The sequence below is a fragment of the Ochotona princeps genome, chromosome 4, assembly GCF_030435755.1.
Source record: "Ochotona princeps isolate mOchPri1 chromosome 4, mOchPri1.hap1, whole genome shotgun sequence".
Classification (NCBI taxonomy): domain Eukaryota; kingdom Metazoa; phylum Chordata; class Mammalia; order Lagomorpha; family Ochotonidae; genus Ochotona; species Ochotona princeps.
Window position 1 is genome coordinate 85,359,173 of NC_080835.1, and position 22,763 is coordinate 85,381,935.

A 22,763-nucleotide genomic window follows, 5' to 3' on the forward strand; every position below is an offset into this window, starting at 1 on the left:
ATAACATCTTACCAGGAAATAGAACCTCAAATAAGCCCAGACAGTAGCCTAGTTCTCATATGAAAACTTACGTAAGAAGGAAGAGGGGACTGGCACAGCAGTTAGGGCACCACTTAGGGAAGCCACATCCAGCATCAGAGTGCCTGATGTTAGCCCTGGCTATTCTACTGTCAAACCGCCTTCCTACTCACACACACTCAGGAGTTCTGGGCTCCTGGCTTCTGCCTGGCTCAGTCCTGGCTGTTGTGAACATTTGGAGGGGGAATGAGCAGATGGATGATGTCTTTCCAAGCTCCTTCTGCATTTTAAGTAAAATGAAAATGAAAAGTAAAAACTGACAAAAGTTTCTTCAACAGGATATGCAGCTTATTCATTTTAAAATGGTCTAATGCTATTCCCAAGTCAATACAGGTTTCAATAAGATAGATAAGTACTACAATTATATTCATCTGGGGGCCAGTACCATGGCTTAACAGGCTGATCCTCTCTACCCTGAAGGGCCAACATTCCATACAGGTGCTGGTTTGTGTTCTGGCTACTCTACTTCCCACTCAGCTCCCTGCTTGTGGCCTGGAAAAGCAGCAGAGGATGACGCAAAGCCTTGGAACCCAGCATCCACGTGGGAGATAAGAAGAAGCTCCTGGCTTGGTTCAGCTCTGACTGCAGTGGCCATCTGGAGAGTGAACCAGCAGATGGAAGCTCTTTCCCTCTCTGTAAATAGGCTTTTTAAATAAAAATAAATGTACATTAAAAAATCATAGATCTCAAAGTTTCTTCGGTATACACATATGAAAAAGAATTTGCAGTTATGACCTTCCCTAAATAGCCTCAGTTTAACTTCCCAACTAAAATGTTGGATGTCAGAAGAGCAAAAACAAACCTAACATACATTTTAGGTCTCTTCCAAAATCAACTAGGTTATCAACACTAATATTAACAGTGGGAAAATGATGAGAAATTCTATTACATTAAATATTTTAGTAGCTATGATGATAACTTTTCTTAGGTTCATTAAGTTCTCAAGTAGTGATAATTAAAAGGTAACATAACAGCTTCCCCAAACTATTTATATTTTTCTAAAGTATGTTAGCTGAAATAATTTAAAAATGAAAGACATGTATTCCCATATTTAAAAAAAACCTAAAGTACATATGAATTAGTCCAGGGACGAACCAACCAACCTGACTGCGAGTCCGAGGCTAGCCTATGGGCCTGGGAGGCCACCCCCAGGGTTAGTCTGAAGGCTCGAATCCATCCGCCTGCCCAGTGGGGCTGGCTAGCCCTGGCAGTGGGCTCCCAGGTGGTAGAGTGCAGGCCTGAGGAAACAGTGATGGGATTTTGGGGTGGTGGTGGGGAATGTTAAGACCTTTAAGGTTTAGACCAAAGCACCAGCCCTTGTGGGATAGCAGATCTGGGCTAGTTAGTATTAACCAATGCTGAATACCACTCACCAGTGCACACTAAAGCTAGGGCTGGGGGCCTACCTAGCAGGGCTAGATCAGAGCACTTGCCAACAAGAGTCCAAAAAGGGGATGGATAATGTTAGGCTGGGCCATGACACTAACCATCACACAAAAGAACCGGCCTGGGGGCAGATTCTGCCGGAGATGTGTTGGCTCACCCTGTGACCTGCAATTTCAGCTGGTTTGTTTGGAGCTGGGGGTGCTGACAGGCTGAGCTAGGCATGATCATGGAAATCCCCTGACACTCATGAATACTGGGGTTGGGTACTGGCTGGGTTGGTCCAGGCTGCAGCACCCACAGACACACCCAAGAATATGGTGTAGGGTGGGCCAGGCCACAACACCCACCACTCATACATATTCAGGATAGAGAGAGTACCCTATGACTGTAAGGGCCTAGTACCCATGGTTATGGGCGAGATCTGGGTCTGGGAATGGGTTTGGTGGGTGAACTAGGGAAATTCCCCTGACAGGCCGTTGTTCCTGCTCATGAGCATGTGATTCAGGCCTGGGTGTTGGTCAGACCAGCCAGGATAGCACCACCTGTGCGCATGTGTGTGGGGTGGTTTTGGAAAGGAGTGGATCAGGCAGGGCCAGGCCAACCATAGCAAGTGTAGAAGCCAGGCTGGAATGTGGGGCATGCCAGGCGAGGCTACTGTATCTGCTGGTTTGCATGAATCAGGGATAGGAGCGGACAGGGCAAGGCCAGGCTGCAGCATCCGATGGCAAAGGTCAAGGTAGGAGTTTGCAAAGCTGGGTCTGAGCAACCACTGATACGTGCAAGATCTGGGGCTAGGAACAGGCCTGGTTGGGGAGCTAAGAGGATGCCCTAGCTAGGTTGTGGTTCCCACTGGTGAGCCTGAGAGCTAGAATGGGTGTGGTGGTTTGTGCTGGATGTGGCTGCAGTGTCCCTTAGCATAGGTATGACAGGGTCTGGGGCATGCCACGCTGGGCTAGACTCCAGCATCCACCACTGGTATTTGTGAGAGCCAGAATGGGTGTAGGACAAACTGGGCTAAATTCCTGCTCCCACTGGGCCACATGAGAACTGTGTCAGGGAATAAGCTAGGTGTGGCTAAGTTTTAATACCCAATAGTAAGAACCAGGTTGGGTTTGCACCAGTTGGGCAAGGCTACTGTTCCTACCGGGACAGGAAGTAGACTAAGTCAGCCTGGGCCAAGGACCAACTGGATGCGCGAGATCTGCCACTGAGTGAGACCCAATAGAGGGGTTTGGGGAACTCCTATGTTAGGGCGCATTTCCTGCAAGAAACAAAGCAAGGAGCAGCCCAAAGCAGACCAGGTTGTAGTACCTGCCGGCTTAAGTGTGGCTCAGGTATGAAGGCAAGCCAGGCTGGACCAGTTCATAACATCCACTGGCAGTTCTGATAACCAGGATTGGGTACAGGACAGCTGGTTCTGACCCTATCACCAGCCAACTTACATTAAGGCCAGAACTGGGGGCTGACTGCACCAAGTTGGGCAGCAGCTCCAGCCAGTGCGAGCTACAATGGGGGCAGACTGGGCTGGGCCAGGCTGTAGCATCTGTCGGCAATTGCAGAGGAAGAATGGGCCACACCAGACTGGGTCACAGCAGCTACCAGCACATGTGAGACCAAGACAGGGGGTGAGCCTGGTAGGGGAGCAGTGGGCACTCCACTGCTGGGGCATTGCTCATGCTGACAAGCGTGAGAGCTGGAACTGAGGACAGACAGGACTGGGCAAGGTACAACATCTATTGGCCTACATATGAACTGGATTAGGGGAGAACCAGGCTGGGCTAACCAATTGTATTCACAGGTACTGGCATGAACCAGAACAAGGGCAGGCGGGTTGGGCTTTGCTGCAGCATCAGCTGGCAAGTGCTGAGACCGGGGGCAGGTCCTGTCAAGAAAGACTGCAGAACTACCTGGTAAGTGTAATATCTGGGGCAGGGAGTAGGTCCATTGGGGAGTGGCTCCTCTCTGATGTGCCACTCCCACTGGTGAGCATGTGAACCAGGACTGGGGGCGGGTGTGACTGGACAGGGAGTGGTATCTGCTACAATGAGTGTGGGCTTGGAGGGTGGAGTTGGTTGGATTTAGTTAGGCTTCAGTGCCCAATGATATATACAAGACCTCAATGGGATGTGGGGCAGACCAGACCAATCCACTGCAGATGCTTGAAGGCAAAAGAACCAGAGTTGGGGAGAGGGACTGGTCTAGTAGAGGTTTTTGGGGGTCATTGTGACTGGACTGTAGCTCCACCTGTGGTACATATGGGCTGTGCAGGGGTGGGCTGGGCTGCTGAGGATGAAGGGCAGAACAAACTGATCAACTACCCAGTGAAGTTTGACAGCAAATTTCTGGGTCAATGGAGACTCAGGTAGACTATGACAGTCAATTGACCTTGAAGGGATTTCTTTGTCTGTGGAGCGTCAAAATCAGCAGCAGCTCAGAACTATCAAAACTACATGAGCAGAACCCTCAGAAAATGCTGCACAATGGAGACCCTGGGATGACATCAAGTGGCAGTTTCCCATCCCCAGGGGAATGTCACAGTTAGGAGGCTGGGCACGGTCTTTCCTCTTGTATCCCCTTCTCCCCCATATACAGGAAGAAGAAAATACATAAATGATGGTCTCAGTCTCAATCACTATCCTCTGCTCCTCAGTCCTTCCCACACTGATCAATTATGTAAACATAATCAAAAATAAGTTATTTAAATTTAAAAAGTTATTAAAGATAAAAAATGAAATACATGCATCCCCATATTTGTTAAAATCAAAACTACAGATCTGAATGTCAGCCACATCTTATTTTAGCAACAGTTTACAAATCTGAAAAGGAGGAGGGAGGAAGGTAGGGAGGGAGAGACAGAGATATCCCATTTACTGGGTCACTGCAGAAAAGGCCACAAGCCAGGGTTGGGCCAGGAGCCAGGAACTCCTTCCAGGGCTCCTATGCGGATGAGAGACTCAAGTGTTTGAGCCATCATCTATTGCTTCCCCAAGCTCACCAGCAGAAAGGTGATATGAAATACAGTAGACGCAACTCAAATAGGCACTCTGACACAGGATGCAAGCGTGGCAAGTGGCAGTTTTACTGGCCAATATGCTTGCTCCACATTTTGATTTAGAATGGCCGTCTAGGCAAAGATTATGACTTGCTGCAGCTTGTGGTTTCCAACAGCAGCTGAAATACACCATTACAATCTTCCTGGAAGCCAAGACTCGTGGTAACTCACTAAGAAGTAAGGTGAGTTATATCGTTTTCAAACACTGCCATTAATCTTACTGCACTTTTTGAAAGAGATACACTTACTTATTCTAAACTTTAAATTATGTATAGCTCACAAAAACGGGAAGCCTTACAGTGCTGCTCTGTGAAACTTCGTAGATAGAACATTTATGCAAAAAATTCCTTGTAATGATATTTACAATGCAAAAGCAGATTTAAGATACAGTTGTTTTGATTTCACAGAAAAGCATGCACATGTTCCTTCATGATTCCGTAATTTTAAGTTAACTGTTGATCTATGGTACAGGCAGAGGCAAACAGTGACTTCTGAATATGTGCCCTCTTCACAAGTCTCAACAGTTCACTTCCTCCAACAGGAGACGGTTTTTAATCCTCAAATTTTATTGGACATATTTATTCACAGCTATAATTTCTGGTTTCCACACATATTCAAAACAGCCTATTACAAAAATATTAACCAGCATGTTACTGGACAGTAACATCTCTTTACTAACCTGTTAAGAAAGGGATCTGAGCTATTAGTTGTCATTGTTCTCAATTCCTGCGACATCCCAGGAGAAGATACTGGATTCTGAGTGCCACCATCTTGTTCCAGTGTTGGTAACTGGCTACGGAGAGCCAATTCCTTTAAAAACAAACACACACAAGAAAAATAACATAAACACTATCAATCTATCCTTTAACAAATCTGTTAAGTTTAAAGAATTAACGCTTAGTAGGTTCCTGTGTACAAAAAAACTGAAGCATTAGTACCTGTTTTAAATGATTCGCTTCCCAATCGGAATGACCAAGTTCTTTTATCCACTGGAAGTGATTAAAAATTAGGTTGCTTGAATTCAAAGTTTGTTGAGTTACATTAATCCAAAAACATACATACGGCACTGCTTATTTTCATTCTGCTATTTTCCTTACTTTGGCAGATCCTAACAAATCCTCCTTTGGAGCACTGTGGTCTTTCAAAAGTAATTGCTGAAAGTTAATTTTTACTCAGCAATTCTTACATAATTTTTGCATCAGCATTACGAATAAGAACATTTGATGATGTAATATAAAGTACCAATTCCCCTACAGCCCACCACCGTTTTGTCCTTTGATATCCTCATTTTGACTTGTTTTTTTTTTTACATCAACTAGATACAATATATTTTATCTTCTAGAAGAGAAAGAAAAAAAAATGGCATCAAATGTAAAAACATGAATCCCAGGCTTCTCCACCATAACCACAGTATTTAAAATAGGGTAAAATTTTTTTCAGGGACATCCCACAATTTCTAGGCAGGATTCTCCCTAGAGCATGAGTGGAGGTAATGCACTACTACGCCGATGGTTCTACGGGATCTCTCTCAACAGGTTTCCAAGTATACGAGGCCTCAGCTCCTATACTTGTCCAGGACCTCCAGGTAAGCTCCTCTCACTCTGACCGATTCCCAACACCTTCACTGCTGCTGTCCTCTTTCTGTCCTTTTCATCTGTTCACTGCTTCCTTCTCTCCTGGGAATTTTCCCTGTGTCTTTCAAGCTCTCATATACATCACCAAGGGCAGAGAATTCTGTCACTCCACTAATTTGGATTGCTTAAAAACAGATTTTTCAAGCCCAGTGCCTCACCCCCACGGCAGCTTTCTGGAATTCAGTCTTCTCTTGAGACACAGCTGTACTGTATCCAGCCCTCTGACCCTCATAAACACTGTGGAGTCCAAGAGGTATGAGAACACACTCCCAGGTCCATACTGTCCCTTCTAGACTATCCTTCCCTCATGGAAAAAAGACATGTCTTCTGGAAATGCTGTTGTTTATACTGGGTTTCTGAACAAGAAGGTCTTGAGAGAATTCAGAGGGCATGTAGACTTGGATGGCAAAAATATAACTCTTTTAATATTTGCCAACTTCTAATTTTGCACTATCCTCAATTACAAATCCAGTCTTCAATTATTTCTGACTTTTCATTAATGAGATAATGTATTTTTCATATCGTGTTGTAGTAGTTATTAAGTACATTAAATTGTTATTTATGCTCATTACTATTTCAGTCTCATGGTAACTTAAGACACGTTTCCATATTTTATTATTTATAAACTAATGAAGAAGCATAACCGCCTCCTAAGGTCTGCCCTGCAACAAAGTAGGAGTCAAACACAGGTACCCTGACATGGTGGTGTTCTAACCACTGGCCAAATGATCAACCCACAAACTATGATGACCTTAGCAGTAATTCTTTTTCGGTAAACTCATACATTTTCCTTTTATAAACCTTAAGAAGCATGATAATCTAAGAGTGTCAAAGCAGTACGTGCCACCTTCCCTTAAGCTATTTCATATTACAGAACAGAAATTTAGAGCTTGGCTCAGACTCTTACCAATATCGGCATTCCCAAAACCTGGTGAACATGCTTCAGTATTAAGTATAATAGTTTCTTTTATACTTATTTTATATATTTAATATATTACATTATACTTATTAAGTAGAATAGTTTTCTAGAAAAGCAAAAATGTTTTAAGCTAATTATATTTGAAAGGTGGGACAAAGAAAAGATAAGGGCTCTCTGGCCTGCAGGTTCACTCCCCAAATGCCTAAAATGGCATGGGTTGGGCAGGACTACAGCCAGGAGCCAGGAATTTCATCCAGTTTCCCACATGGATGGCAGGGACCCAGGACCTAAGTCACTGCCTGCTGCTTATTATCAGGAAGGTGGATGGGAAACGAAAGGACGCAATTCCATACACTATGATATAGGACACAGGCTTCTCAAGCAGCAGTTCAACCCTTTGCACTGCAAAGACTTTACTCTTTAAACTTCTATTTATTTTTACTTATTTGAAAGGCAGCAAGAGACAGACACAAAGTGATCTGTGTCTTACTTTCCAAATGCCTGCAACAGCCGAGTGGTGCACCAGGCAAGAAGCCAGGAGCTAAGAACTCAATCCAGATCTCCCACATGGAATGCGAAGTAGAACCAGCACTCAAGCTAAGGCTCTCCAACAAGTTATGCAAGTGTCCCAAATGGCATCTTAATTTTGTGCCAAATGCCCATCCTTAAATAAACTGCCAATATCCACCCCATGTTCAAATTCCTGATTCTCCTTTGACTTGTGATAGTGGCCACCACACTGTCACACTGCAATCACCAACTCGGTCGGAACCTGGAACCAGCTAAGAGGTCTGTCTCTCTCTTGGGAATACTATTCTAGTTTCTGATGCCTTTTCCTTTAAACCCATTTCTGCATTACCTCACTTCCAGTTAGCTACTCATCCAGTTTTGGCCAACAAGTCCTGTGTATTCCAGTCTGCCGGTTCCCTTATGGGCTCGTTTTTTTTTTTTTTTTTTTTTTTTTTGCTTCCTCCTTCTAACTTTGAACTCATGAGCAATGACTTGAAGTAGACACAAGCACCTTTCAGATTCTTTTTTTTTTTTTTTAAGATTTATTTTTTTTTATTACAAAGTCAGATATACAGAGAGAGGAGGAGAGACAGAGAGGAAGATCTTCCGTCCAATGATTCACTTCCCAAGTGAGCCGCAACGGGCCGATGCTCGCCAATCCGAAGCCAGGAACCAGGAACTTCTTCCAGCTCTCCCACGCGGATGCAGTGTCCCAATGCATTGGGCCGTCCTCAACTGCTTTCCCAGGCCACAAGCAGGGAGCTGGACGGGAAGTGGAGCTGCCAGGATTAGAACTGGCGCCCATATGGGATCCCAGCGCGTTCAAGGAGAGGACTTTAGCCGCTAGGCCACACCGCCGGGCCCTCAGATTCTTAATGTATACTTCATGCATATATACTTTTATCCCAACCTAGCAAATCCTAACTTGAAATTAACGCTAAAATGTGCTGAACTTTATTTTTTTTTATAGTGAAACTAATGAGAAATATTAAGGGGAAAAAATACATGCTGTTTACAAATTAATAGTATTTAGTCCTGAACTGGTTCTCCCACTCATTGACTTCATGTGTGCATTTGGCCAGTACTCCAAAGATGGCACAAATGCCTCTTAAGCCCTTTCAGTCAATTTTTTAGCTTTCCATTTAAATAAGAACACTGGCACAATCTCATTCTCTGTTTCCTTGTGCCACTTTTTGCTATTCCACTTAAAAGCATCTTCACTGACACTCATCTTCATATCTTCATAACTTTTCTTTAGGTCTCAGAAAAGTGAGTTTGCTTTCCTTCCTCCTCCTGCTAAAGACATCATCACATTCTCAGTGCCTCTGGGGATTTTTTGTATTACTTTTCTCTCCATCATCTCCAATCCCAACAGGTGTCCTATTCACTAAGTTAGCTGCCCATCTCTCATTTCATTTTTATCAGGGAAGATATGTTTGTATTTGTATTTACCTAAATTTAAACTCTTTTCAGCACAAAGTATGTGACACTAACCCATAAGTCTTTACTGAAATAAATGAGTGGTTAAATATTTGCTGCAGACTAGACTCTCAATGTTTTTGCTATCTTAAATCTTGCCAAAATGCTTTCTGAAAGGTGATAAATTTTCATTTTTTGCTTTAAGAACTGAATATCTACTGTCAGCAGACAATGTGGAACAATCTAGGTTTATAAACAGGTAACTTCAGAGACGTTAGTAAAAAGGCAAACCTGGGCTGGTGTTGTGGCATAACTAGTTGAGTTGTCACCTACACTGCTGGCATCCCATAGAGGTGCTAGTTCCAGCCCCAGCCACTCCACTTCCAATCCAGCTCCCCCTTAATGCACTTGGGAAAGCAGTATAAGATGGTACAAGTTCTTAGTCCCCTGCACCCTTGTGGGAGACTTGTATGAAGTTCCTCACTTCAGCAGGCCCAGCAACTCCTCTATAATCTATTTTTCAAATAAATAAATCTTGAAAAAAAAAAAAAAAAAAAAAAAAAAAAGAACAAGAAGGCGGGGTGATTTCAAATTGCCTGACACAATGTTCAAACACCTGAAAGGACTACCAAACAGATCTTGTCAGTAAATCTACTTTAGAGCTATGACTAAGTGTAAGTAACCTATGAATTTTCCTAAACTTAACAAGAAAGGATCAAATGGAAATAGATTACTTTACTGGGTGGAAGCAGGATGCATGAATTATTAATCAGGGCTGGCACTGTGGCACGGCGGGTAAAGCCACCACCTGCAATGCCTTCATCCCATATGAGTGCTCTATCTCCAATCCAGCTCCCTAGTAATGCTGGGGCCCCTGCACCCATGTGCAAGATCTGGGAGAGGCTCCTGCCTCCAGCTTGGTCCTGCCCTGGTTATTTTGGCCACTTGGGGAGTAAACTACCAGACGGAATATCTCTCTCTATTCTTCTCTTTGTGCAACTCTTTCCAATAATTAAATATTTAAAAAAACAAGAATTAATAATCAAATACAGAATAATCTGGAATAAAAGTCAGGAACAATATGGTAAGACCAGTGAGACAAGTAACAGATGACAGACACCAATGCATGAATATTCAGTTGGGTTTTCAAAGTACTATTATAGCAATTGGAAAAAGATGGACTACCTACTTAGGCAACTGTATCATACTATCAATTATTATAATTGACATATAACATACACAAAGTGTACAATTTTGGTAAATTTTCAAATGCCGATGTCTGTGAAACTCCATCATAATCAGCATGATCATTTTCACGACCTCCTCCTGTTACTTCTCACCCTGAAACGAATCATCTGTCTTCAGATTATTATAATCATTACAGATTAATTTGCTTCTTACAGAATTTTTTCTAAATGGAATCACAGAGCATGTGCTTTTTCACTGAGCCTGTTATTTTGAGACACATCAATACTGTAACTACAGTTCATTTATTTTGTTGCTAATATTCCACTCTAGGGGTGTACCATTACTTCCCCATCTGTGTAGATATTTAAGTTGTTTCTGAGTTTTGACTTTGTGTAGATACATACATTTCATTTTCATCTCTTCAGGATACTTTAATCATTAAAAACTCCAGAAACATATTAAGTTTATCTGGACTACTATGTCCACTATGTTTCTCTTAATTTTTTTAAATGATGTAGACCAAAACATCAAGGCCACATGGGGTCAAGATACTTTAACTACTAGACAGAATGAGCTTGAAGATTCTTTTCCATTCTACGCTTAATTGTATGCTAATTAAATGAGAGGAAGGAAGTATGAGAACAGCCAATTGTTTGTAGAGGGATACCGGCCCCTAAAAGTTCACTATATAAAGCCAGAATACTCATGTTTGCCTCTGTGAAACAAGCTGGGAAGTTTTCCACAGTCTAAGCTGGAACCATTGGCTTTCCTTTTAATAGAGATAGCTGATTCCAAATGTGTCCCAGATTAGCTAAGATTTACAAGCTCAACGGGAAAAGCCACCACATTTTTGCATTATTACAGAAAAAAATGTGCTAAAAATACTTGCTTTACTTAGAAAAAGTCAAACACTCTAAAAGAACTATTTGACCTCTGAAATACAGAACAGAGGCATGATTAAGTTTTGGCTGAATTTCCTATAACTTGCTTATTTCCCCATTTTTGACCGTCTGTCAAACTATTTATTCTAACTACCTTTGGGAAAAGAAAACTTGTATTTTTAGATCAGTACTCTAATTTTAGGCATTGTGATCAGCAGAAAACAATCCAAAAACTCCTTAGAGATAGATGTTAATTTTCAACATGAAATGTTTCAACTGAAATCAATTTTGTAAACACTCCTATTATGTTCCAAGGCTTGTTTTTAAAATAAGTATGCCAGATTTACACAATTACAAAATAATGTTCATATTCATCCAAAATGTGTTTTTTTTTTAAAGATTTATTTTATTTTATTACAAAGTCAGATACACTGAGAGGAGGAGAGACAGAGAGGAAGCGGAGCTGCTGGGATTAGAACCAGCGGCCATATGGGATCAAGGCGAGGAGGACGAGGACCTCAGCCACTAGGCCACGCTGCCGAGCCCCAAAATGTGTTTTGACAGGAGCACTTTCTATAGCTGTAATACAGGCATTTCTGTATGGGTAGAGAGAGGTTTATTTTTCCTTTGTTTTTTTTAAAAGATTTATTTATTTTTTATTACAAAGTCAGACATACAGAGAGGAAGAGAGACAGAGGGGAAGATCTTCCATCCGATGATTCACTCCCCAAGTGAGCCACAACAGCTGGTGCTGTGCCAATCCGAAGCCGGGAACCAGGAACCCCCTCCGGGTTTCCCACACGGGTGCAGGGTCCCAAAGGCTTGGGCCGTCCCTGATTGCTTTCCCAGGCCACAAGCAGGGAGCTGGATGGGAAGTGGAGCTGCTGGGACCAGAACCAGCGCCCATATGGGATCCCGGTGTGTTCAAGGCAAGGACTTTAGTCACTAGGCCACGCTGGGGCTGAATCTTAAAAATTTTAAATATGATATATCAAAATTAGTTTCAAGCTTATATATAACCTCTGCTAGTGACCTCAAAAAAAAAAAAAGAGTACTTTAATACGGATATATAACCTAATTTGGAATTAGTTATAAACATTTAAAGAAAAATAAACCTTGGACCCAGCGGCGTGGTCTAGCAGCTAAAGTCCTCGCCTTGAACACGCCGGGATCCCATATGGGCGCTGGTTCTGGTCCCAGCAGCTCCACTTCCCATCCAGCTCCCTGCTTGTGGCCTGGGAAAGCAGTCAAGGACGGCCCAAAGCCTTGGCACCCAACACCCACCTGGGAGACCTGGAAGAGGTTCCTGGCTCCTGTGGCTCCTGGCTTCAGATCGGCTCTGCACCGGCCATTGTGGTCACTTGGGGAGTGAATCATTAGATGGAAGATCTTCCTCTCTGTCTCTCCTCCTCCTCTCTGTATATCTGCCTTTCCAATAAAAATAAATAAATCTTTAAAAAAATGTTTTAAGCTTCAAGTGTATCATTTGCTTTCATGATTACAAGCTTTGGTTAAGAATACAGGGAATTACAAAGCTTATTCAAAATGGAAAGGCCATGACTTAACTGCTCTTCAGCAGGAGCTGGATAGCCATGGGAGGAACTCTTCTTTCAATTACCTCTAATCTCATGTTCATTTCCTTCAAAAGCTGACTAGGTAAATCATGGAGTAGGACAAATTTCCATTCTACTTCTAATCTGCCTTCTTATATAATAATAAAGATTTATAAAGAAATACAAAGAGGAGGAGATATACAGAGAAAGCTCTTCCGTCCGCTGGTTCACTCCCCAAGTGGCTGCAATGCCCAGAGCTGAGCCGATCCCAACACAGATGGCTTTGGGCCATCCTCTACTGCTTTCGCAGGCCACAAGCAGGGAGTTGGATAGGAAATGGATATGAACTGGCACCCATATAGGATCCTGGTGCGTGCAAGGCAAGGATGTAGCCACTAGGATACCATGCTGAGCCCTTCTTACATTTCTTAAAACAACTAACACTTAAAATGCTTTTTGAGTTTTAAATGCTTGTATAGTTCAACTTCAGGACAACATTTCTGACTTAGACAGAGATCAGAGGGAAATTAACAGAACTATGTGGGGGCCAGCATTATGGCACAGTACGACAAGCATCCTCCTGCAACCTGGCATCTCAAATGAGCAATTCAAATCCTTGGCTGCTCCACTTCCAACCCAGCTACATACTAACACTCCTGGGAAAACATCAGAAGGTGGTCCGAGTGCTTGGACTCGCTGCTAATAGGGAGTCAACTGGCAGATGGAAGATCAATCTTCCTCACTGCCTTTCAAGTAAACAAATCTTTGTAAGGGGGAAAAAACTACACGATAATTCTAAATTTTGTAGAGCAAGATCCAAAACAGAGTTGCATAATGCGTGGTATACATCTGTTTGCATCGGAGGGAAGCAGAGGTTCTTGTTTTTAGATCTGACTAAACTCCAAAATTAAGAAGGAAAAATTAGCTGTTTCCAACATAAACTCACAATCTCCCTCCTGATTTTGACAATGCCTTTATATACAAACAATAACTATTTTTTTTTATCTTTCTTACTGAACTCCTTGAAACAAGTTGTTTTTATTGCATATGAAAATACTAATGATCTAGGAAGGAGGTTATGGAGTCAACTGTAATAACTTTCTAAAAAGCAAATTTTATTTTGTAGCCAATTTTGAATTATGTAAGCGTATCCATTTCTAGATAATACATGCAAAACAAGCCAAAGTTCCATCGGGGGGAGGAGGAGAAGAGAATGGTGGTAATCAGTTTGTTTAAAGGTTAGCTCAAGTGAACTGGAAATATAAACTCAGAAATGAAGGATAACACTAAAGAAAAACGCCATTTCTAAGTTCTTTAAAAATGGGTGCCTGCCATAATCCTCTTCCCCACCCCGCACTGCCCCTTTTCTTGTTTAAAGATTTGAAAGGCAGAGTTACAGAGAGCTCTTCTATCCATTACTTCACTCCCAAAAATGGCTATAATGGCGGGCACTAGACTGCATCAAAGCCAGTAGTTGGAAACTCACTTTAAGTTTCCTAGGTAGGTAGCAATGGGGAGCCCCCAAGTACAGGAGCCTATCACACACCAGCCGCTCTCCCCAGTTCCATAGCAAGAAAATGAAATGGTGTTCATACGGAACATTAACACCATAAGCTTAATCCACTGTGCCACAAAGCCAGATTGCCGTCCTTTCTAAAACACAGCTTTTACTCAAAGATGAATTACTTCTAAAGCCAATTCTCAGAATGTTTTTATTTTTTTAATGCTAGTACACTTCATCAAAGGATCTTAAACTTCAGAACATTTTTTTCTGATTAAATAAATATACACAAGAATCTGGTTTTGAGAACTGTGATAATCCCAAGGAGTGAAAAATAACATCCAAAACGGAGTTGCCATTTGGTGTTATCCTGAGACTCAATATTCTTTCTAAGAGGTTTTTTTTTTTTTGTAATTACGTCTTTTATAATTTGTGATATTTAAATATGGTCTCAAGTAATAAAAGCTATAAAGGTACTGCTCAAATAACAGAGGTGATTTTACTTAATAAAGTGAATTCGATAAAGCATGCAATGTATAAGGTTATATCCTCATACATTGGTTATAATCGATGTACACATTTAAAACAAATCTATTCACTGCAAAACATCTAAATTATCCTGATTTAATCAATATTAGGGCTTCAAAACAGTCCTAATACATTCTCAATCAACTTTTTTTCTAACACCTGCTACCTTGAAAGTTTAGAGGATAAGCCAAATTCTCTAATACTAAATTGAGGGTAGACAGTTGTTGGCAACTGTTTTCTCACAGCTGGCAACAATGCAAAGTATTTGGCTTTATTTGATTAAAATTGTAGACAGTGTTTTCAATAGTCTCTGGGTTTCTCCCTCTTTCTACAGTGACTGACCAGCACAAACAATTACATTAGACATAAGGAATACCAATTACACAAATTCCAAAATATCTCTACTATAATTTCCACGAAGACCAAAGCAATCACTTGCTAAAACACAAAAATCAATCTGTATAAATTTTCTGGCCACCTAACTTGGAATTTGCTATTCCAAGATTACTTCGTATAAGTTTTTTTTTCATTTTCTGAATCGTTTTTAATATTTTTCCTTTTTTTCAAGGGGAAGGACACAATGAAACCAAGAGTGAGAGAGACAGAGAAATAGAGATAAATTTTCACCCACTGTGTCCACAGAAGTGGAGACTGAGTCAAGCCAAATCTGGAACTAAGAAATCAATTGCATCTCCAGTGCTGGGAGCAGGCACCCAAGTACCTGCACATCACCCGCACATCACCTGTTGCCTCCCAGGATGAGCATTAGCAGGAAGCTGATGGGAAGTGAGGTAGGTATCCCAAGTGCTGCAATGCCAGCACCACACTTTCTGCATAGTTTTTTGAGTTTCATAAGGCCACCTAAGGATTAGTTTCTACCTAGGCCTTATTAAGGAAATGGAGATTCTTAACTGATAGATAACAAGAGAAAGCAAGATTTTCACTATGGAGAAAAGCTCAGAAGTGGCATCACAGGTACTCAGCTAATGAAGAGAAACTAGATGAAGCAGAACTCAGTGAGAGAAAAGGGTACCACGAACACAACCCACGACAGGCTGCAGAGTCTAACTTTATCTCACAGATATTAGAGACCCCCGATAGTAAGAACAATATCCTTTAGCATAAGAGGTTAAAAAAAAATCACACTTCAGAATTATCTTTCCTGAATGTGTTTCTCTCTAGAGATGCTGAAACAGAAGCTGGAATACCTCGTTAAATCGCTCTCCAAATGTCACTCCCATTTACAAACGAGCACTGAGTTGTCAGAAAGATCACACAACTAGGAAAGTGAGTGTTGTATGTTGAGTATCACAAAGCAAAATGTAGAAGAAAGTTTTGTCTGAGGCACAAATTGCTTTTAAAACATCAAAACTAAAACTTAAAAAAACTTTAAGCCTTATGTGGGGAAAAGTCCCCCTGATTCTGTAATGATAATAAATGTAGGGGCGCATTGTCATATCTAACAAGATATATGAATATTTCTAAGGTTGTGTTTACTTTTCAAAATTTTGTTTCAACATCATGTGAGCTGCATCTCAAGATTCTTTCAATAACCTCGTCCTTGCCAACATTAGTTTATATGACCACAGAATCCTAAGACATACACATGATTTGTTGATCCTATGAAGAGTATGGAAAACCAACCTTTGAATCAGTAATTCATAAACATTTACGTTTGACATCTTCTTGCTTTCAAAATCATATGAAGTACATAGTAATAAACGAATTGTACTGATTTCAGCATGGCTTGCACTCACTCAGCTGCTCTACTTTTTACTAGAAAACCAGAGCAAATAAATTTAAAAAAACGTCTGGCACAAATTAAGTTACATCTTTATACATTTTTCTCTGAGAAAGCAATGCCCTTTCTTGCTTTCTAAATTATAATGATAAATTTTACTTAAAAGCATCTTCTCTTTAAGATATACCTCTTTGCAAAATCTTTCTGAAAATATGGTTGAGACTCGGGCAATGATATCCCACAATACAGGCAACTATGGTATGTTGAGCACTTTGAACCAAAGGATCATGGGCAATGCTGAATACCACAAAGAAAAATATTCAGTTTAATAAGTTTTGCCTCAGTTCAAACTGCTTCTGAAACATAAAAATCATACATAATTAAAATTACAATCTTAAGCTCTCTATACAGCCTGTCACCCCCTCCTGTCTTTCTCCCTTTCCCATTTTCCTTTTTCCCCCATAAAATCTAGAATTCTTTCTTCCCCAAAGCATGTCACAGAAACATAATCTCTCTTCCTCAAGACAGATCTTATGAACTCCTACGCTCACTGCAAAGCAAGCAATCAAATCCAGAAGTATAATTCTAACCTTGCTCTACTTTTCTGTGTAGGAACTAGTCAGAAAGAAATGCTGACATGCCTCCTTTGAAAGATAAGAAGACACTCTTTTCAGAAAGGGTTCTGCTTTAAACTCAGGAGGAAGGAACGTTGCCGAGAAGCCAAGAAGATTCTAAACATCAGGCTTAGTTGGCTTTCCCAGTCACTAATATTACCTTTAGCTCATACTCTTCAACATGGCTGTTCATTATTCATTGAATTCAGGCATAAAAATAAAACATTCCCTGGGTTTGGGGAATCTTCACTTCTGAAAACTCCATGTATCACCTAAAACTATCTAAGCCTGTTATTCTTTTCTCCTGTTAATCTATTCCTTATTATAGGATTGTCAGTCATGATACTTATCACGAATAAGAAAAAGCATATTACTTTTCAGCTCCTACAGCATCTATCTTAAGACCACACAGAAAATGTGTAAGATTAACACATACATGAATGGGTCCTGGTAGATGTCCCAGCTGCTCTACTTGTCCCAGCTCCCTACTTGTGGCCTGGGAAAGCAGTCAAGGTCAGCCCAACCAAAGCCTTTGGACCCTGCACCCGCGTGGGACACTTGGAAGAGACTCCTGGCTTCTGGTTTGAGACTGTTTAGCTCCGGCTGTTGTGGCCACTTGGGGAGTGAACCAGGAGAGAGAAGATCTTTCTCTCTCTCCTTCTCCCTTTGTATCTGCCATTCCAACAAAAATAAATAAATCTCTTAAAAAAATACATATACACATGCTTTCCTGATACAAGCACCACAACATTATATATATCTGAGATATAACAAACTTAACACTCAATACTCGTGCATTTCCTGAATTGCTGTATCTTTGCCAGGTAAATAAATTGATGATTAAAATATATTTAACAATTTAATATTTTACTCTCCACTATATACAATTTTAAAAGGTCCCTTTTTAAGTTTCTTGCCTTTGCTTTAGCAAATAATTTTGTAATTTTAGTATCTTAAAGAGATTTTTATAATTCTAGTTCATCCTTTTCTTTTTTAAGATTCATTTTTATTGGAAAGGCAGATATACACAGAGGAGGAAGAGAGACAGAAAGGAAGATCTTCCATCTGATGATTCACTCCCCAAGTGACCACAATGGCCAATGCTGAGCCGATCCAAAGCCAGGAGTCAGGAACTTCTCCCAGGTCTCCCACACAAGTGCAGGGTCCCAAGGCTTTGGGCCGTCCTTGACTGCTTTCCCAGGCCACAGGCAGGGAGCTGGATAGGAAGTAGGGCTGCCAGGATTAGAACCGGCGTCCATTTGAGATCCCAGCACGTTCAAGGCGAGGACTTGAGTCACTAGGCCACCGTGGCAGGCCCCTTAAAGAGTTTTTAATGACTTTCAAGCCTACACTTTCCTAAAGTTTTAATTTTTTTTTAAAGCTAAGACTTCCTGGTGGTAATTTTAATAACAGTAACTGTTAACTGTTCTAATTAAGCATGAAATACAGTTGGAAGCAGTTAATTTATAAGGGTAAGTTATGACTAGGCAAAAAGAGAGGCAATATCAATATCTGCTTTTGGCATGGAGAACTCTTGAGTCCAAATTTCATTTGTGTGAATTTCGGTTCCTATATTAGTTTCCACTTCATTTGCCATGAATAAAAGCTGTCTTTCAGAAACACTAATGAGAGAAAAAAATCAAGGAGAATGTCTTCCCTTTTAAAAATCCAATATTCTGTTGCTTTTCATAGTCAAATATGACATTAATACCCTCAGCATTAACTTTTAGGAACGTAAAGTACTATGCACTATTCCTTTACTTATTCTTTTGATTACATGGAGGCATTTGATAGAGAATAGATGTTCCTCTCTCACAGAACTGTATCTGACCTTATCGGCACAGTTCTCCACTGAACAAGCTAACAGTATCTAAAATGAGTGGAATTTGTCAACTCCCACTTTCACAGTTGATGCTAAAACAATGCACTTCTTTGGCCTCATAAAGAATGAACTGCATTGAACGTGAGGTGTTTTCATGGTTACTTTCATCCATTCAAGACAGGAGTAACGACCCTAATTCCTTCGACTTTTGTGGATTCCTAACACATAGAATCTCTTTGGTTTCAAGAATGAGACTCTTCCTCGAGTCAGACAAGTGCCTGTATTAGAGACAGAAGTGGTCATAGTGAGTTAGAACTGGTGGTCATTCCATTTTAGGAAGATGCTGTCACTGCCAGTGTTCCCTGAGGCTCATTAGGGATGAACACTGATAAAAGCCAACAGAGAGACCTGAAACACTCTCCAGACAGATCACGGGCCCTGCTTCATTTAGATACTGTTGTTTTGGAATAAACGTCTAAGAGAAAGACTTCTTCTCCCCTAGTATCATGATTCTTTACATGACTTCCTAAACTAAGCTCTGTGACTGGCCACAGAAAAAATTTATCCTACTTTCTGTTCAAGTTAGCTTTCGCTTATATCACTAACATTTTTAAATTAGGCATACCTAATTTTTACTTGAACTGAACAATGTGGACTTATTACATTCCAAATGTGGGACTGAAAAGACCTCAATGGAATCAATATATTAGAAGCTCTCTGGAAGGAAAAAGGAAGAGATCAGATAGTAGAAACTTTATGGGAACAGCAACTTCATCTTGCATATCCTGGCAGAAAAGAGAGCTCACAATTATACTCTGGGCTCATCTACAGGAAGGACTGGCCCCTGGAATACAAGTTTCTTTTCCCTAACATCTTTTTTTTTTCTTTCAATGCTAAAATATCAGATAAGAGCCTACCTGACATTTTGGAGAATTTGCTGTGCTGGGATTGATATTCCGCATTGCCTAAGAGTAAAACATAAGATGGATAAAAATTACTTTAAGCCACATGGTTTGGCTGTGTAGGCTGACTTACAATCGCATACAGACATATCACCATAGCACAGAATTCCCAAAGCTACCCAAGCAACAGGCTGAGGAAGACAGAAGCCAATGGAGTGACCACGTAACAAAACTGAAACCTTAGACATCGTTTTAACAGTATTGAGTAGATAGGACAGTAAGACTTAAGGTGTCAGAACTAAAGTAAATTCAATATTGGTCAGGTAAGTTTCTATTTCTGCATATTAGATGAAGCAGGTAAAATAATTTATGTTTCAGCGATAAGAGAACCATCAATGGAAGAAGTTCGCAGGGAGCCAGCTAAAGACACTCAGTTTATATTAATAAAACAATTCTAAAAATATAGATTATTAATGAGAATAAAATAGGTCTGTCGCTTCAGCATTAGACAACAGATTAGGTAAATAAGGAAGAATAAAGAGGTTACCTTTAAAGGAACTGAAATTATTCTGTTCAGGACCCACCAACCACAGCAAAAGTAAGATTTAGAAGGGAGAGTTTTACAAGTAGCAGCACCTTGCACGCCAAAAAACCAGGCTGGTCTACAGCACACCGAAAAATGCTGAATGTTCCATTTCTAAGACTTTAAAACTTATCTCAAAAACAGCAAGACTTCAACATTAGCAATCAAAGAACTTTTTTCTTGTTAAGGCTTCTTGACAATCTTCAAATGTGAAATTAAAACTTGTATGGTTTTGAACTAATATTCAGTAACAACAAAATGAAAAGTAAATAATGAAAACAGGTGGTTGCAAAACATACTTAAACTACTGCTTCTTCTAATATCTGTGTAACTACATTATGGATGATATGACCTCATTCTGACAATACAGTTTTATCTGAGTGAGAACTGCCCTTCCTTTTCAGCCATTTGTTAGAAAGCTAGTTAGAGGTTAATAAACCATGTCAATATGCTGCCTCTCTCCAACTTGTTTGCAACAGTGAAGAAATATCTCTCTGCCTCGTCAGGGCTCACTTCTGATGCCAACCACAGAATTACACTCACCGACAAAACATAGTTTAAAGGTAGTCTGTCTGGATTTCCGTGGCTTAATTTATCAGATACCAGCTCCTAAAATCTCCCAAATCAGAGTTCAGACATAATTATGATATTCATACATATCATGGACACTCGAGTCACAGCTTTAAAATACCGACCATTAAAAAAGGTGTATTAACCTGGTAGCAGAAATGCAGAATGTGCTAACTCTACACTGTCTACATGAGGCATGCTTGATTTGTGAGGGGAGAATTGTACAAATACGTGTATTTTATGTTTGTAAGTACAGTGTCATTGGGAAAAAGATTAAAATCCAGGAATCTGTTATTTAAACTCAAATGAGAAAACTGGAAAAAATATTTCACTTCCAATGTACTTACCTTTTGTACACTTTCATTACTGTACCATTTTTCCTTTACCTAAAATACTTTTTATATGGGGGTGCTTTAGTAAGTCCACAGATCACAGAATTAAAAACCAAGTTTATTGTGGCACAATATCTTGAAATCCATACAGTTTTTCATAATATGCATTTCTATGAATATATGTATATACTAATTGCATACGAATTTCAACTTTGGCAACAAAATTATCTTTTCATTTCATTTTCCATGAACTTTGTGAAATACTGTAGTGAAAATTTTAAAATATCCACACTGTTTAAGGTCATACCCCAATTCAAACAGTATCTATTCACTCTAAAACAAAGTAAAAACTAATTTGACATAATTTGACACAATTTTTCCTTACCGAACATGAAGACCAATAGATCTGAAAGGAAACTGACAGAAAGGGTTTCAAAGTATTTGCTGTTTGATCTTACTCTTACCAGATAAAAAGAAAAAAATTAATGTGAAGGGAAATTTGACTCTTCCATACTTAGGAATAATGTCATTACATTTGAAATAAAAGTCCTTAGATTCAGCAATACTGAAACAGGTATGTTACTCAAGAAATAGAATGTTGGTTTACCGTGTAAGCCCTTGTCCTTGAAAAACACATCACTTGAAACAAAAGTGCTTTTTCCAAGTGATATTCCATAGTTACCCCTTTATTCAAATTCTCAGAAATAAAGTCTAATTCCTCACACATTTGTGGAAGCACCTTTATTTCCTTAGATTTCTGTTCAACTGCAGTGTATGATATGGCCAGCTCTGTATGATATGGTTTACCAGATACATCCAACGTGATCTCAGACCAGTCCAGAAACGAAGATGATACAGCTGAACAGAATTCGCTCTTGCATTGCTCTGATTTTACAGAGACAACACTCCTTGTGACTAACAAGCAGTAAAATCAAATCCACTTGAGTTCATATAGGAAAACAAATCCAAAAAAGTGGAAGGCTGGTTTTCTAACCTGTGGCCTCACCTGCCGGAGCAATTCTTGCTGTTTCAGTCGCAGTCTCTCTTTCTCCATCTGCAATTGCTGCAGCCTCATCTGCTGCTGCTGGTTGGAACTGCCACTACCCAGGACACCCCCTTGTGGGCTCTGGGGAGCAAGGGGTGGTGGCTGCTTCACTGGGGCACTCTGACTGATTCTCTGGTTCATGGCTGCAATGAAACAGGACATGTGTTATCCAAAAACCAGCAAAGGAGTAGAAAACGATGGCTTCACTATTCAAAAGCAACTGGGGATACTCAAGGTAGTGGTTTCTCAAAATCCATAATGATTACTTAATATTGTTGTTATCACTGCTGTTATAAGATACAAAACAATTATAAGAGAAAAGACAGACAAGGTATCTCAACATGCAATTATTTGGAATGAAAAGTTAATTTGGTTCAAAAATCCTAAAATCCATGCATCAAAGAGCTCTTCAGAAAGCTTATGAAAAACATCAATTAAAATCTAGGCAAAATCGCTTCTTGGCCTTTTGGCTAAGATTAAGTGCAGAATACTATGCAAGGCTTAA

The 22,763-nt window shown here is 40.3% G+C and overlaps 1 protein-coding gene across 13 annotated transcripts in view; it reads right to left on the reverse strand.

Annotated features, from left to right (window-relative positions):
- The window catches only part of YAP1 (Yes1 associated transcriptional regulator), a 125,367-nt gene that overhangs the window by 4,596 nt on the left and 98,008 nt on the right, over nt 1-22,763 (reverse strand). For 4 of the 13 annotated variants that reach the window (XM_058663982.1, XM_012926929.3, XM_058663981.1 and 1 more), the window contains 3 exons: nt 22,208-22,401; nt 19,744-19,791; nt 5,196-5,326 (listed from right to left, as the gene is read on the reverse strand). In XM_058663982.1, coding sequence (XP_058519965.1) covers nt 5,196-5,326; nt 19,744-19,791; nt 22,208-22,401 — 373 coding nt within the window. The remainder of the gene's footprint in view (nt 1-5,195; nt 5,327-19,743; nt 19,792-22,207; nt 22,402-22,763) is intronic. The other 9 variants (XM_004585007.2, XM_058663983.1, XM_058663986.1 and 6 more) reach the window with 3 other exon arrangements.